This window comes from Lathamus discolor, chromosome 5, assembly GCF_037157495.1.
Source record: "Lathamus discolor isolate bLatDis1 chromosome 5, bLatDis1.hap1, whole genome shotgun sequence".
In the NCBI taxonomy this organism is placed as follows: Eukaryota; Metazoa; Chordata; class Aves; order Psittaciformes; family Psittacidae; genus Lathamus; species Lathamus discolor.
Window position 1 is genome coordinate 56436107 of NC_088888.1, and position 15378 is coordinate 56451484.

The 15378-nt window shown below is 40.7% G+C and overlaps 1 protein-coding gene across 2 annotated transcripts; it reads right to left on the bottom strand.

The window, feature by feature from the left end:
* Positions 1-561: 561 nt before the first annotated feature.
* Positions 562-13676, bottom strand: SMPDL3A (sphingomyelin phosphodiesterase acid like 3A). Of its 2 annotated transcripts, XM_065680966.1 has the most exons (9): positions 13438-13676; positions 12255-12309; positions 11748-11961; positions 10115-10259; positions 7070-7166; positions 5684-5862; positions 4325-4505; positions 2234-2358; positions 562-1075 (listed from the first exon to the last, which is right to left on the bottom strand). In XM_065680966.1, the coding sequence occupies exons 3-9, from the start codon at positions 11789-11791 to the stop codon at positions 764-766; spliced, it is 1083 nt and encodes a 360-aa protein (XP_065537038.1). In that variant the 5' UTR covers positions 11792-11961; positions 12255-12309; positions 13438-13676; the 3' UTR covers positions 562-763. The 2 variants fall into 2 exon arrangements, with proteins under 2 accessions (XP_065537038.1, XP_065537037.1); XM_065680965.1 differs by lacking the exon at positions 12255-12309 and having other exon boundaries at positions 13438-13630.
* Positions 13677-15378: the final 1702 nt, after the last annotated feature.

Below are 15378 nucleotides of genomic sequence, written 5' to 3' on the forward strand. Positions count from 1 at the left end.
AAGAGAATGTATATGCTATGTCTGCTTACTGATGTTGATCAATTTAAACGTGATTTAAGGTCTGCTGCAAAGTATCATACCAGGAGACTGATTGATAGCAGTACCAGTGTACACAGCTCTGTCATAAGAAATTTTGCTGGGCAAGCACACACATTCTGACAAAATGCATTAAATACTCACAGGATGGAGGTATACGTTCCACTGAGTCACATTCATGTTGTCATTAGAAAATGTCCCTAAGCAGAGGTAGGTTTAAGGGGTTAAGAAGGAAACTTGGCACAGGGAGATACCTAATATTGGCATCACATCAACAATATAAATGCACTCCAGTCTCAGCATATGCAAGTTTTGCAGATTTCACTTTGCAAATTGTGATGGCAGATGGCTGAAACCTGCCCCCATACAAATCCCATGCCTGAAATGGCATTGCCTGCATTTACATGTCCTGAGGAAAGAGACTTGGATTTCTAAAGATCTGAGTAACTTCTATTACCACATACTGGGATGGCTGTTACAGAGGGTACAGGACACTTGAAACAACAGCAAAGTATCTTACCACTATTACATAGCCAATAAACCTTTATTTAGATGTGGAAGGAAAATATGTTTACAAGAAGAAAGATCTAGGGAGGTATATTGCTCCCCTGAAATTCAGAGAAGTTCCACAGGCTCTCTGTCAGTATGTCAGTGCTTGAGTGAAAGGATGTGCCGGTTCTTTAAATCACAGGCTAAAGTCAGTATCAGCATAAATTGCAGAAAGACTTCATCTCCATGTTGCTTCCCGATTGATACAATCTGTGTATGAGGAGTAATCCAAATACTGGATTGCACATATTTGGCAGGTCTTGCACCCCTCTTCACAGACAATGGTTTTGTCATAACTCACAATGAAGTTACTGTAATACTGCTCAAACAGCGTGCTGTGTGGAACAGACAACTGCTTGGCCATTTCATACAGGCTTTCTGGCTTCAAGTCTTCAACGCCGTAAGCTTTAGTCAGAATATATTCTAATTTCCAGTTTGATTCATTTTTCTTGTTGGCATCTCTGAGGTCCAAGTAAAACTGCCAAAGATCCTACAGTTAAAAAAAAAAAGAGAGAAGGAAAAAGTCAGCACGTTTGTATTGCTTTCTTCCCTGCTTCATTAAGTCTCTAGAGTGATATATTGATTAGGAAGCTGTCACTCCTCGTTATTCACAACTGAATAGAAGGTCATGTCCCACCCCAAGAGCTGGGCTTACACCCAGAGCTGGTACTTGCAGAGCAGTAATGGCGGGGGGATGGGGAGAAGAAGAAAAAAGGAGCCACAAAGGGCAGCAGTGGCAGTGTTAGAGGTCTTCCTGCCCAAACGATAAACCAAAATCCACTGTGCCCATGTCTCCTTTAGAAAGTGGGGCAAAAGGGTGAGAACCAGAAGGTTTTTTTCTGTGGGCACTGCTTGAGGGACAGAATAGACAGAAAAGAACAGCCAAGGGAGAACTTAAGGGAGAGATGAAAATGCAGGAGTGAAAACTGCACAGAAAATGAGCAGCCTGTATTAGCGTAGGTCTCCAGAGAGAAACCCCAGTCCCAGTCAAGCTGCAGGATGCACTGTCACTGAACTCAGGGAAGTCAAGATTTTACTCTGAATTACAGAGAATAGCCAAGTCATTCAGAGCCAAACTAACGACACAGGATTCACTTTATATCCAAAAATCATGAGACTACAAATCAAAGTATTTTACTTTTTTTTTCCTTCTAAATTTATCTAGAATTTCCTATAAAAAGCATTAACCGTATAGGAGAGTGCATGATTACAGAAGACATCACATGGTTAAAAGTAGTTTTTTTCATCTGTTCTTCTGTACCCTTTAAAAGCTTTCATGAACTGCATCCCAATGCTCAAGCTATCACCAGCAAACAACACCAGTATGTAAAGAAGCCCAGGATTTAAGTGAACCTTCTTCACCGCTGCAGAGCTCCCTGCAAACAGTTTTAGGATTCTGACCAGAAAATTTCTGCCTGTCTTTGATTCCATGTCATAAGAATCTTCCATAGAGAACAGGAAGTACTGGGTAGTACTGCAGGCACAGACAGACTGACCAAGTTCCTTTCCTTTTCCCAGGAAGAAAAATGAAGAGTTAAGCACCAGAGTTCCACCAGCAGCCATCATAACACAAAGGCTGACATCTCAGTGTAATTTTAATGACATTATATTTAGAAGTCTTAAACTATGCTTTAAAATCTTTACTTACCAGCAAGTTATAATCAAGAACATCATATTGATAAAATCTGACACCAGGGTTATTGGACTCCATTTGCCATATACTCTTCACTGGGGTTACAGCAGGTGCCACAAACAAAGAATTTACTGGCCTTCCTGCAGGAAGAGGGAAGGTGAGGAAACAGTTTCCTTTCAGTCATTTCTTTCTCAAACAAATGTATTTGTAGAGAACCAACACAGTAAGAACCAGAGTGACTGGCTTAAGTACATTAGCATTTTTTTTCCCCTGGCATAGCTCTATCACTGTGAACTCCTTCTATACTTCCACTGGATAGAACTAAATCTGTGTAAAATACCACAGTACACGTTCCAGTGTGTACCTGTTAAGATTGTCTATCGTACAGGCTTCGCACCAAAATCAACTATCTATGCAAAATGGTCTTGCTTATATGTAAGATATCTCTATTTTGCCTATTTCTGCTCAAGAAATATTAACAACTTTTAGTTGCTGTCTCAACGCCATATTTTATACATACTGTTTTCAGTATTTTTTTTCTTTATGTACTTATGATGTTATTAGAAACACCAGGGTATCATCACCTGAATCTGACTTCAGTCATTCAGAGTAACAGTACGTGAACACCAATCTTTACAGCAACTGAAACATGAGGATGCACACCAGTTTTAATGAGACATAATATGCAGGTAAGTATATTGTGAGGTTCTCTGTGAACAAAAAAGCCCTAACTATTCCTTTATCAGACAACATCACAGCTGTGAAATTGTAAGGTCACTCTCCACGTATAAGCAGAAGCTTTGGAAGCTTGGAAATGAGTACATTCTTCTGAAGAAGATAAAACTGAGCTCTGTGTCTCAGTACACTGATGCTGGCTACAGTATTAACAGTTATCTTGAATTCTCTAGAACTCTCCTGAGAGGAAAATGGCATGAATAGAAGACAGCCTAAAATTGGATAATATGGACAGCCTAAAGTATGGATAAACACAAACTGTACTCAGATACATGCAATTTCAGTGTTTAAATTTTGTCAAAAGATGCACAATTATTAAAATAACTTGGAAGCAATTACTTTCACATGCAAACTGTAATAACAAGGCACCAAGATCAATCTGTCCCAAGTGAAATTTGCAGTAGAGCTGATGATTCATGCACAAATGAGACAAAGAACAAAAAATATGTAGGTATAAAACTGCCTTGAACGCCATTAAAAAAACCAAATAAACAAAAAACTCGTTCTTTCGCTAGGACTGGAATCCTTTTTACTGAAGATTAATTTCATGGTAATGCCATATAAAAAGGTGAATTATTTAGAATACTGTTACCACAAACAGCATGTGGGGCATTGTTTTTATAAGTTCTTATAAAGCAGTTAGAGCCAATTAATAATTGGATATTTTACATAAACCAAAACAATAGACCTCTCACTGTTCGATGGTGCAGACACAAATGTTTAACCAGTTACTTGTTAGAAATTTTCTGTTAAAGACGTTAAGAGTGCTCCATACAGCCATGGCCATACGTAAACTAAGGGATTATAAAGCAGTATTTTCAGACCTGGGTGCTTTTCTTGAAGGGAAATTAGCTGATCTAAGAGATGCAACAGGCAGAGATTTTCTTTCCCCTGCCTCCCGCTTACCCTTATCTTAATTAACTTTGAAACAGCAGGGAACTCAGCAGAGAGGCACAGTAATGATGCAGGAAACACAAGAACATAGAGCACGTCTAGTCGGCCTGAGAACATTCCCTCTGACACATTACACAATAGCAACTGGCTAGTATAATTTGCCCGTGTCACTGTAAGAGTGGAGAGGAAAGACTAGAAATTCTTCTATAGGCATACGCATTCATTAAAAAAAAAAAATAGGAACCTTGGGGAATCTCTTCTGACTTCAACAAAAACCAGTCTGCCCTGCAAGGTTCTCTTTAGGTAAAAAAGAATGTCAGTGTGTAAGGCCTGAATTCTTGTAGACAAATAGCAGTATTTCCCTATTTCCTTATTCAATTATTTATAGCAGATGGTAACTCGTAAGAACATGCAAGAAAGCATTAATTTGCTTTTAATCAAGAAAGCAAAAATGAAGGATTCAACAAGCATTATTACCTTCTTCATCCAGGAGGACCATGATACTATCTCTATGTGTATGTCCAAAAAACTGCCCTGCAATTACACTACTGTAATTGCGAAAAATCTTGACCAGTCTCTCATTGTAATACTCCCTGATAGCTGTTGTATTCCTTGCATATGGCAAGTATCCTATTGGCACATGTCCTATTATATATACCTAAGGAATTAGATACAGAAAGCACAATTAGCACCTTCATTTGAAATTTACCCTTTCAGCTGTAACTTAAAAATGGTTACCACAATTTCATAATAATGCTATCTTAGAAATGGCATTCTGAAAGTTATATGACAATTTTGTTACACAAAATACAAACAGTAAGAATGTTTAAATTCATAATGAGAAAAAAATAGATACTTTTATATATATAATTCAGTATATTCTTGGGAAGGAAAGTTTTTATAAATCTACAAGGGATTTTGGGCCAAAAGAAAATTTCATCAATTTCAAATGAAAAAAGAAGTTACTAGGGCAACACTTACATTTGACATCTCAAGGGGACAGTAAATAAAAATTATGTTACAGTACTACAGAGCCTGCATGGTCAGAGAGTCACCAAAAACATGGAAGAACTAATTAAAACCTCTCTGTCTTGAGGCTGAGACTTGGTTGCAACTGCACAAACTAACTAATATGCTGCAGGGTTTTATGAGGAAGGGAAAGCTTTCCTCTCTCCTGACTGTAATATAATAATATTATTAAATTTACAACACCATAGCAAAATGTAAATGTTTCAAATTAAACACTTTTTCTGGTCAGATGATTATCCAGTCCCCACACTAATCAACCAAACACAAGCCAACAATTTATAACCTCACTTCAAAACCCGAGTATTATAGGGCAATTTATTATAACACTCAAATCATAGCAATTGCTGCACCCTGGCTAAGTTTTGTAGTTGACAAACTCCTTTCTAATTTCTAATACTTGCAATCACATAAAAATATAAATGAAATATGCCTGCTTTTGTCTCAGGCCTAGGGTGCACATTTTAAAATTAAAGGTTATGAGTAAAAGGAGTCAGAAACAAAAATGAAAGTATTAAGTACTCTCATCCTTGCTCCTACAGTATTTCACATAGTAGGAAAGAAAATGTATTTTACTGCATAATCTGAGAAATTCCATTCAACTATTTTATTAATTGTTGTGGTATAATGTGCATATTCAAGGAAGAATTATTTAAAAAATGAAATTCTGACATTTCAGTATCTGTGGCAGCATTAATATTCTTTTAAAATCATGTTTCCATTTTCGTTGTCTCTGCTTCTTACTACTTTTTTTTTTCCTTTTCAAAGTTTAAACAAATAATGCTGATGGGCTCTGTTCACAGCCCCTACCTTTTCCTTTTTTTGTGAAGAGGTTTCTAGTATTCCCTCCAGCCAGGCAAACTGATCAGCTGGGTCAGTGATATTCACAGTTACACTATTGGGGCTGTAATATAAGTTTGTGTTCAGACTGATTATCCTGAGTGGTTGAGAGCTGTCACTGGGTTGAAATAGCTGCGTGTAGAAGCCACCTGTGAAAATAAGACCAAAACCATTTGAAAAATGAAAAGCTTTAAAGCACAACTTAGGAATGGAAGTACACTGACAAAATACACAGCCTTACTCTAACAAAATAGAATATGGCATGTTTATTCAAGCCATGCATCACCTTATCACAACAGAACATCTTAAGAATCTGTTTTCAGCAACATTTTAGTTGCCATGTATTCTTGCCTGTAATTGCTTTTGTGTTTACTTGATGCTTTTCAGATGCAGCTATCCAACTGACACAGAAGTGCCCTGTAACATTTCTTCCCCATTAAGAGATGCAGTAATTGTTAAAATGTCCAAATTTCTTGAAATTTCGAAAACTTACAGGTTCCTCCAGGAAGAACTGTTTGAGTTCAGTAGCCTTGCTACTTTGAAAATCATTTAACTTCAGACTGGAATATGATGAAAAGTAAAGATCACAGTTTATCAATCCAAGCTCCTGAAACTCTCCATGGCATACAAAGCTTCTTCAATAGGTGCAACTTCATAATGCATGGACTTCAGTGGAGCTATGGCAACAGAGCTATAATAATACACTTAAGGTCTGCCGCTTTGAGGTTTTTTTCCTATTAGAATTTCAACTTCCACTCTTACCCAAAGTTCCTTCTCATTCAGGACACAAAACTACAAATTAAAACTTCCAAATCGCTAAGGTTTGAGTGAATTGGAAGTTGGGTTGAATTTTTCAGTCCTTTGCTAAAAAGAAGAATCATAATTAGGTATCAATATTCTACTAGTTTAGTAAATTGGACGGAAATATGATGCGATTAACAGTATCACCACCAAGACTAGGTGCTATCCTAACTAGAACAAATATGTGCCTGTTCAGTATGCTCTGAAATACATATGGTAACAAAACGAACATTTCATCAAATTTTTACAACCAAATTTAGGTCTTCTTGTGCATCTTAGGCCTTTACCTGAAGAGCACTATGAGGGTCCTGGTACAAAGCCAGTAATACTGTACATGTTACAAGAAGCAGTAATTATTGCATCAGAAAAGAATAAATGTACTCTGAAGATAAGCACTGCTATTCAAAAAGACAAATATTTCTTCCAGGAGAAGCATTACAGATAATCCATTGTACTGATTCATCCTGTAAGACTTAGCTAAACAACTGGGACAAACTTACAGAAATACTAGTTCTCTAAGCCCTAGCTTTAAAATGCATTACTGGCATATTTTACCTTTCCTGAAGGTATTGATTGCTTCATCTGTTAGCCAAGGATTCCAGAAATCTGCTACAGCATTGTAAACCTCACTGGTAGTTACAGGAAGCTGATCCTGTGAGAGAGCAGAACCTGCCCAAGTCTTAGCATTCAGATACAGACACAAAAAACCACCAGAGAACAACAACAACAAAAACATCACTAAATTATCCCTTAACATGTAAGTATACCCAGCCACCACCAAGAAGAACTCAAGAAAAGAAAAAAATTTCTGAACATACACTATGGCTGATCAGGAACAAATGCCTGAACTTAGAACTAACTGCATGGCTTTATTAATGCACTGATGAACTAATGCCAGAAATATTTCAACCCTTAGGAGCACAGCAGAGTGGAAAACCACACATTCTGCAAAATTAATAGATATATAAATTGAAGGTTCAAAGTCTAAAAATAAAGTCTCTTGGGGGAAAAGCTTGAATATAAGCTTCTTTTACAGAAGGTGAATTTTTCAAGCAACTTGCGGTTCATGGGGGTTTCCCAAAACTCCACTATACCCCTTATAAACATTCTGGTTCAATTCACAAATATTTCCATTACATCCTGTAGTTTTAGTAACAAAACATTTAAAATGTAAAAGTGTTGTCAATGTTTTCTCCCACTGGCTCCAACTAGGACTGTAGCACTCTTCAGTATGAGCCAAGTGTCACAGTCTGGTAAGAGCCATGCTGCCTTCTAACCCTAATAAAGGAGATTCCAGCTGGTCCTTGCGTTTCCTAAAATACCTGCTTGGATCTGTGGAACCAGAAGAAAAAAAACAGAGGTCGAAAAATAGGAATAGTATTACAGTGCATGTTTTCTTAAACATAAAATTTGACCTTTCTAAGATCTTTGAAACTAAACCTATGTTATTAGAAGCTTAGGTACCAAGTCTCTGTCTGGGAATAGTGCAATCAGAATTCTGTTCAGACATTTGTTGCTTGCAGGGCACTGATACCAGTTATTAAGAGAGCTTTGAGCCATAACAGTTCAGCCAGAGCTAACAAGCACGAACAGACATAGTAAAACACGATCTCAGATAAGAGGCCATGTTACTGACTGAAGGCAGTCTGGACCCAGGCAAGCCCGTGCTCTGTGAACTTGTGGATTAGACAGCAGTTTGAGAATTTGGTTTAAGCAGGGACAAGGAGTAAGACTATGCAGAAAGACCGAGGTCACAATATGCAATCTGAAAGATATCCCAATGCTTGATTAACTTGAGTAGTATTTTTAGTAGGCTCTGCAAGAAAAATCAGCCAAAACCACTAAATTGTTAAGATGGACAGGTCAGAACACAATAAAAAGCAGTAAAATTCTTTGGCGCATGGTGAGCTCACGGCTTTCACGCTTGCTCTGGAACAGCCAGTGTGTGGCTTGCTCCACATCGCTTCCAGTCAACGGGACATTTGCCAAGCATGTCCACATGAAAAACAAAATGTCATCAACAGCCAACAAAAACCCCAAAACATCAACCTGAAATAAACCCATAGTGGGGAATTTCTGATCCCATGGTCTTTCTCAAGCAGTAACATAAAGTTGTGTGACCTCTCCGCATAGGTAAAGCCTGCCATTTCAAAGCAAAGTATCACAGAAACACTCCTGTGTGGTTTTGTGCAGAGAGAACTAAAACTGTTATTCCAATCAGCAACCTGCTTCAAAATACTATTTGCTGCACCCTTGCCCCTCCCCCCCCATCTTTTTCCTATCTTCAGATTTAATTTCACAAATGAAACTCCTATGTGTTGAAAAAGTCACTCACTCTTTGTCTACAAGGTTAATGAATGCAGTTGTTTCTTCTATACCAAAGGAGACTGCTAAATGACTGTTCTCTGTTAAGACTTTTTAAAAGGCAAAACAAAACAAAGCACTGGGTGAGACTTCAGTTGGAAGTGTTATTTATCAAAATACTTTACCAGTGTTTCTGGTGAATATGACAAGCTGAAGCTCTACTACCAGAGTAAGAACGCAAGAGACTGAAGTCCCAGCTTGGTTTGTGCGCTCACACTTCCAAGACATGTTTAGCTCTTATTTTGTTTCTCACATTTCCGTTTCCCCTCTCTGAGCACCTCCTTTACTCCCTGATTTGGGAATCACTCCAGCAATGACACCAGCAATGATACAGTCACCTACTACACCATGATATACCCTGATAGGCCTAATGAATAACACAGAAAGCTGGAATGAAAGTCCTTGGGGGTAGAAGGGGGAGTACTAAATTACCATTAGGCATTTCAAACAGAATATTTTCATTGACCTCCTCCACATCCCTTACAATCCTCTCAGATCCAGTAACAGAACCTGCTTCTGAGTCCTGAGTGCTATCAGGTCAACCCACAATATGCTTTAAAGGACACATGAAGCAACTGTTTACTTTTGAGCTATGCCAAAAACAATATTCGCAGAACACTGAGAGTAAAAAAAGCACTGTCCTCCTCTGCAATGACCCACATACCCAGTAAATCATCAATGCAAGTATTTCTAAGTATCCAATAAGGAAAGAAAAAAAACACGTATTTTTAATAATAGTGGCAAAACTATGGGAACATTACAAAAATTCAGCAATTTGTCTGATAAAAAAACATCCAGTGATGTCAGCAGACTGATTTCCAGTATGCCTTTCAATAGGCCTTGAATCTTACCACAGGTTCACAGATCCATTAAGGTCATTTCTGCTAGATTAAGTTACTGTAGACACATGCGTGACTTACCCAGCAAGAAAAAATAAGTGTGTATTAACTATGGTAAGACCTGGTGGTTCTAAGCCATGAGCAGTACATTTGCATGACCTCAGCCAATGCAGATTTTACCTGGCATCAGCGTTTGCTTGGGTAAATTAACACACACAGAGAGATGTACCTTCTGTTCCTGAATGGAACTATTTATAATTTAAATGCTAATTGGAGGACTGTAGAATACTGCTTCCAGAAGAAGACACAAATTTAACTCTTCTTTTTCACACCTGCTTTCTGAGAGGTTAGGAACACACTCAATATGATATATAAACAAATTTCTAACTTGTTTTACCTGTGGCCAGTAGTCATGATTGCCCAAGGCAGGGAAAACCTGAAGATCTGGAAAGAAATTACGAATTGTAGAAGTCATATTGCCAATAATGCTAATGACCAACTTTGTTGAGAGTTCTTTTACAGGAACATGAGGAGGACTATCTCTGGAAAAGAAAAAGGTTTTATTAACAAAGGTTTATTAGCAATGTAAGGAAAGGCAAAAAATTCTGCAAACACATCTACATTCTAGCATGTAATAGTACTATAGGACTCTAATGAAAATCATCAAATTGCCTGAAAGGCTGTCTGCAAAGGCATTAAAAACCAAAGCTGACTAATGTTTATCCTATGATTCACATTTATCATTAAGAAAGATTTCTTAGAAATTAAATTCATTCAACTCCATCATTTTGAGCTACTGTTCAATTTGGTTTATGTATCTTCCATCATCTGCACAACTTGCTAAGTTATATTCCCCCTTTCGACAACACCTTGTTGAAAAGTAAGTACAATAAGGCAAGTGACATAAATTAATCACTTGTCTTTACATACTCGTATTTCTTAACACCCTTCCCCCAATAAAATTAAGTGACGTGACACAACATATATAAACTTTACAGCAAAAAAAAAAGACCTTGCCATTGATAAACAACTAGTTCTCACACTCAAAGATACTAATCTCTGTGATAAATTATCCATTGATTCATACCATAAAAATTGATGTGATGGTAGAATGCAGAATTTTGCTATGGCAGAAGGGTAAATTAATGCCACCTTTTATGAATACCTGGAAAGTAACAGGTTATGGTACTATCAAGCTACACATATGCCTCCCTTTCACACTTCTTTCTCCAGTCCCACTGCTAAGGCACACAAAGCACCACAGATAACATCTGTGTGTGAGAGAGAGAGCAGTATTATGCCCGTTTTCTAATAAGGAAGATAGGCACAGAAAAGGGAAACATTTTACTCAACAGGCAACTGCGCACATTCAAAATACTGCAATAAGGGACTATGAAACCACACTTTCTTCTTAAGCACATGTAGCTGTGAGTGATAATAATGAAGAGAGAGACAGGATCTACAACGCACTTACCCTCCCACTGTGAGACCTTGATCTAGAATTCATATGGGCACTGAACGTGAATGGTAACTTTATACACTTAAAAAATACATAAGTTGTATTATTGATTCTAGTTACCTCTTACCAAATAATTAAAGGGTATCTTCTAAAAATAGATACACTTTAGATTTAGTGACCCTGACACCTACAAAATCCAATACCTTCCATAACAATTTATTCCAGTCAGTTATTCCTCTGAAGTTTCTTTTTGCTTTTTCCACTTCCCACCCTCCACACATCATTTCTAACACCGCAAACTAATACAGTCATGTGGTAAATGTCCAGTGAATAGTCCAATAATATCAAGAAGTTACTGGAGAGATCAAAATCTGTTCCTGAGAAGAGACTTATATTCTCACTCAGTCTTCCACTTATTAGCCATTCATAAAACTAAAGGGATTATTTAAAAGTAGTGTTTGTGAGATAGTACACTCATATTTGTTGGTGCAAATATAAATGCGTGAATTACTGCACTATGTGGTTATCCAGCTGTTAAAAACTTGAACTGCAGAGCGACTCAAACACTTACCCTGTCCAAATCATGAATGAAACCTCCTGCTTTGAATCCTTCATGAATTCAAATGCTGACAAAATAAGCTGATATGGCGAATCACACAAAAAGTCTCCAAAAGGACCTGGGTTGGATGCATTAGCTCCTTTGGAAGAAGAGCAAACTTTGGTGCGATCAGGGGTAATGTGGTAAGTTGGATCTAAATGTAGGTCAGATATATGCCAGAACTGCCCTGTTTTCAGAAAACAAAGATTAAAGAAAATATATTATTTGCATTTGAACTATTATACATGGGTAATGCCAAGCTTGCTCCAGTTTGTCTACTGCTATTCCTTTTTCAAGTTTTGAAAGGAAGAAGAAATTTAACGAATTGTTGGTGTGGATGAGTTCTGCATTCCTGACAAAGAGTCCTTCACATAGTCTGCTCAGAAAAATGGAAAACAGAAGCAGCACAGGCTTAAGCTATGCAGCAGAAACAAAAGTGGAGACTGGTAGGGACCGGAAAATCAGCTCCTTTTCACTAACAGCAATCTGGAAACTGGAAAGCAGAGGAGGCAATAGAAGGACTTCTCCACTCCACCTGAAAAGAGAGGGAGTTGCATATTAATTATTTTCCCAGACCTTCCCTGGCTAGAAGCTACTACAAAAGATCACAGTATATAAAGAAAGGCAAGAAACGGCATGTGTGCAAGAATCTCAAAGCTCTTCATCTCACCAGCAGCCGCAGTAACAAAGAGACTGGGCTTCTCACCAGAGAGAGGTGTGTCAGCCTTACTCACTACTTTCCAGGCTGACACATTCTCAGTTCCTGCTACTTAGCACTGCACAGAAAAAGGAGCTGAGAAGTGTAATATGGTGAGCAAGACAAATCAAGCTTTATTAGACTACCAGCCTTCAAGCTTCATGTAAAAGAAGGTTTTCTTCCTGTCAGTTTCAAAGTACTTGGGAAAAGCACACATGTATCTGGGGGAGTGATTGTGAAACCAGGACCGATAAATCGATTTTCCCAAGGTCACATGCTCATGCAGAGCAAGCAGCACGCGACTCGACCCCATGGAGTTTTATTTCAGGAAGCAACGCTCTTCAAAACCTCATAACTGTGACTTCTACCAACAGGCGACACAGAAACGCCTGGACGCTGCTCTGGGTTTGGTCTGAGGCACGTGGGAGTCACAAGGGATGAAAATCCTATGGAAGCCCGTTTCGGAGCCCTCACGGCTATACACCATCACTCCTCTGATCACGCCAGGCACAGCACGTGTGTGTTTGCTGACAACACAGGAACCAAACTTCATGTTTGCAGTGCGTGCCTCAGGACACCGTGCCAAAGGCAGGGCAGGGCTCACCTTACCTGCCACCGTCCAGAGTGCCAGCCTGGCTAACTAAATATAAACCCCATTGAACCCCCTATACCTGAATAGCGATATATTTACTTATCTACAAGTCACATGAAGCCAGTTGGGGTAGGAATGCCACTGCAGCAGTTTACGGGCGGGCAACTGCGAGAAAGGGAGCGAAAGACGCAAGAGGGGAGCCTGGCCTGCCCGCCGCCGGCAGCACGGACGGGCGGGCGGCGACCCCCAGCCGGGCCTCCCTCAGCCCGGCAGGCACCGCGCTGCCCCTCGCCCTTCCTGAGCGGGCGGCCCCGGCCCGCCGCCACCCCGCGAGGGGACGGCCCCGCTCAAGCTGCGGCCCCCGGCGGACTCACCCATGGCTGAGTAGGGCCGCGGGCCGGCCGGCACCGCCTCCAGCGAGGAGCAGAGCAGCGCCAGGCTGAGGGCCAAGCGGGCAGCGCGTGTCCCCCGCAGCTCCATGTCGGCCCTGTCGGGAGCGCCCTGCCCGCCGACGGCCGCTCATGTGACCGGCCCAGCGCGGAGAACAGGGGTGAGCCCGGAACGGCTTGTGAAAGCTCGGGCGCTCCCCTGCCGCCCCGGGGCAGCCGGAAGCCGCCGCTGCGCCCCGCCCGTACCACCGGGGGCCAAAAGCCGTCCCCGGCCGGGGTCTCCCGCTCGGTGTTTAAGGGGAACCGTTGCTGTGGTCTTGGCCAGATGTGCCGCGAACCGGGGTGACCTTCAGGAGGTGCCACCCCGGGCGAAGCACTGGGACCTTGAGCGCCTCGTAGGACTAGCCTCGCCGCGGGCAGGGCTGCGTTCACGGCACTGGCAGATCCGAGACGGGTGCGAGGCTTCCTTTGGGAGCCCCTTCCCCTTCGCTGAGCCTGTGGTGCTCAGCGCGCCGGTTCCTTCGGGCCCTGGGGCTCCAGCAAGGGGTTGCGGCTCTCCAAAGCGGCGGGGACCTGTGGCTGAAAATACTTGCCGGCTTCCGAGCCAGCCGTGGCCCTGGCGGTGTGAAACCGACTGCAGCGTGAGCCCCGGGGCACAGCTGCCCCGAGCAGCCCGCGCCAGGAGCCCGGGGCATACTTGGGAAGGAGCGTTTCTGACCTGAAGTGTACTTGTGATAATGGGTCCTGGTTACTTAACATGCTTTAAAATGTAAAATGCTGATGAAATGATCAAGTACACCTTTAATACCTCCTAAGGAAAACGCTGGGGTGTATTGTGAATACGGGTTTCCTTTGCTAAGGCTTCATGGAAGCAGAGTGGCTGTTCATTGCTGAAGTCATAGTAGTTTCCAGAGAGGAAGAGTACTCGGTGTCAGTGTTAGGAGCAGACCACAATAGCGGCATCATGGATCCCATGGCTGCTTTCGACTGTTCTGCTCACTGTTCTGTTCAGACCAGCTTTCCAGGGCTGGAAGTCCTGTGTGTTCATATTTTCCTCACTTTTCCACTCCTCTGAGCAATACCGTAGGCACTTCACAAGCACCACTTCTCCACTTACTGTTCCCTTATTTAATTTGATGTTAGTATTGTTTATCTTTAGAATAGCAAAATACTTCCCCAAGAAGCTTTAGGATGGCTTCATGTGACTTACAGAACATATATATGTAGAGAAAAGTAGCCTTTGTTTAAAAGTAACTGAAGTGTAAAATATTGACTATTCAGTTTTTATTAGTAAACCAAGTCTTAACAGTGTCTGCGTATCCCTTTCCTCATATTTAATATATTTTTTACTCATGATCACACAAATCACTTGTGAAGATGAATGCCAGTACCAGGGATCCAAGTGTTTTCCCTGTGATGAAGGAAAAGCAGCTGCTCCTCTCTGAGTGGGGTCGCTGGGAAAGACAGTCATGTAGCAAATGCACCCATGGGAGAACAGGCAGCAGCAGAGGGGAGGCAAGTGAAAGGCGTATTGGGCACTGAAGCTAAGGATTAAATGAGCTGATAAACCCAAGGGCAGAACATGCTGTTTAAACATAAGTTGCACTACAGCAACTGAAGCAGCACAGAACACAGAGGTTGTAACTCCTCATACCACTGTAACAAGTTGTACCTTTCATTTCTTCAATGAAAAAAAATAACTCCTATATCTTAAAAACTATTAATATCCACCCAAACCCCCATATTTACAATGGTTCACAATTAAGGACTCTGTCTCCTAGATGTACAGTGTTCCCCACAAGAGAAAACAGACTTGGATGTTCCTTTCAGGCAACTTCTTTGTAAAAAAGTAAATGTAATAACATTAAATTTTGTATTTGTGTTGGCTAGGTGCCATAGTTACACCTAAACTTTTATGACTGAGAT

Excerpts from the sequence above, each read along its gene's own strand:
- SMPDL3A (XM_065680965.1), bottom strand. The coding sequence starts at position 13,543 with ATGGAGCTGCGGGGGACACGCGCTGCCCGCTTGGCCCTCAGCCTGGCG. Across the intron at positions 11,962-13,437 it reads GCGGCCCTACTCAGCCATGG|GGCAGTTCTGGCATATATCT; the intron begins GTGAGTCCGCCG and ends TTCTGAAAACAG. Across the intron at positions 4,506-5,683 it reads CTTCACAAAAAAAGGAAAAG|GTATATATAATAGGACATGT; the intron begins GTAGGGGCTGTG and ends CTAATTCCTTAG.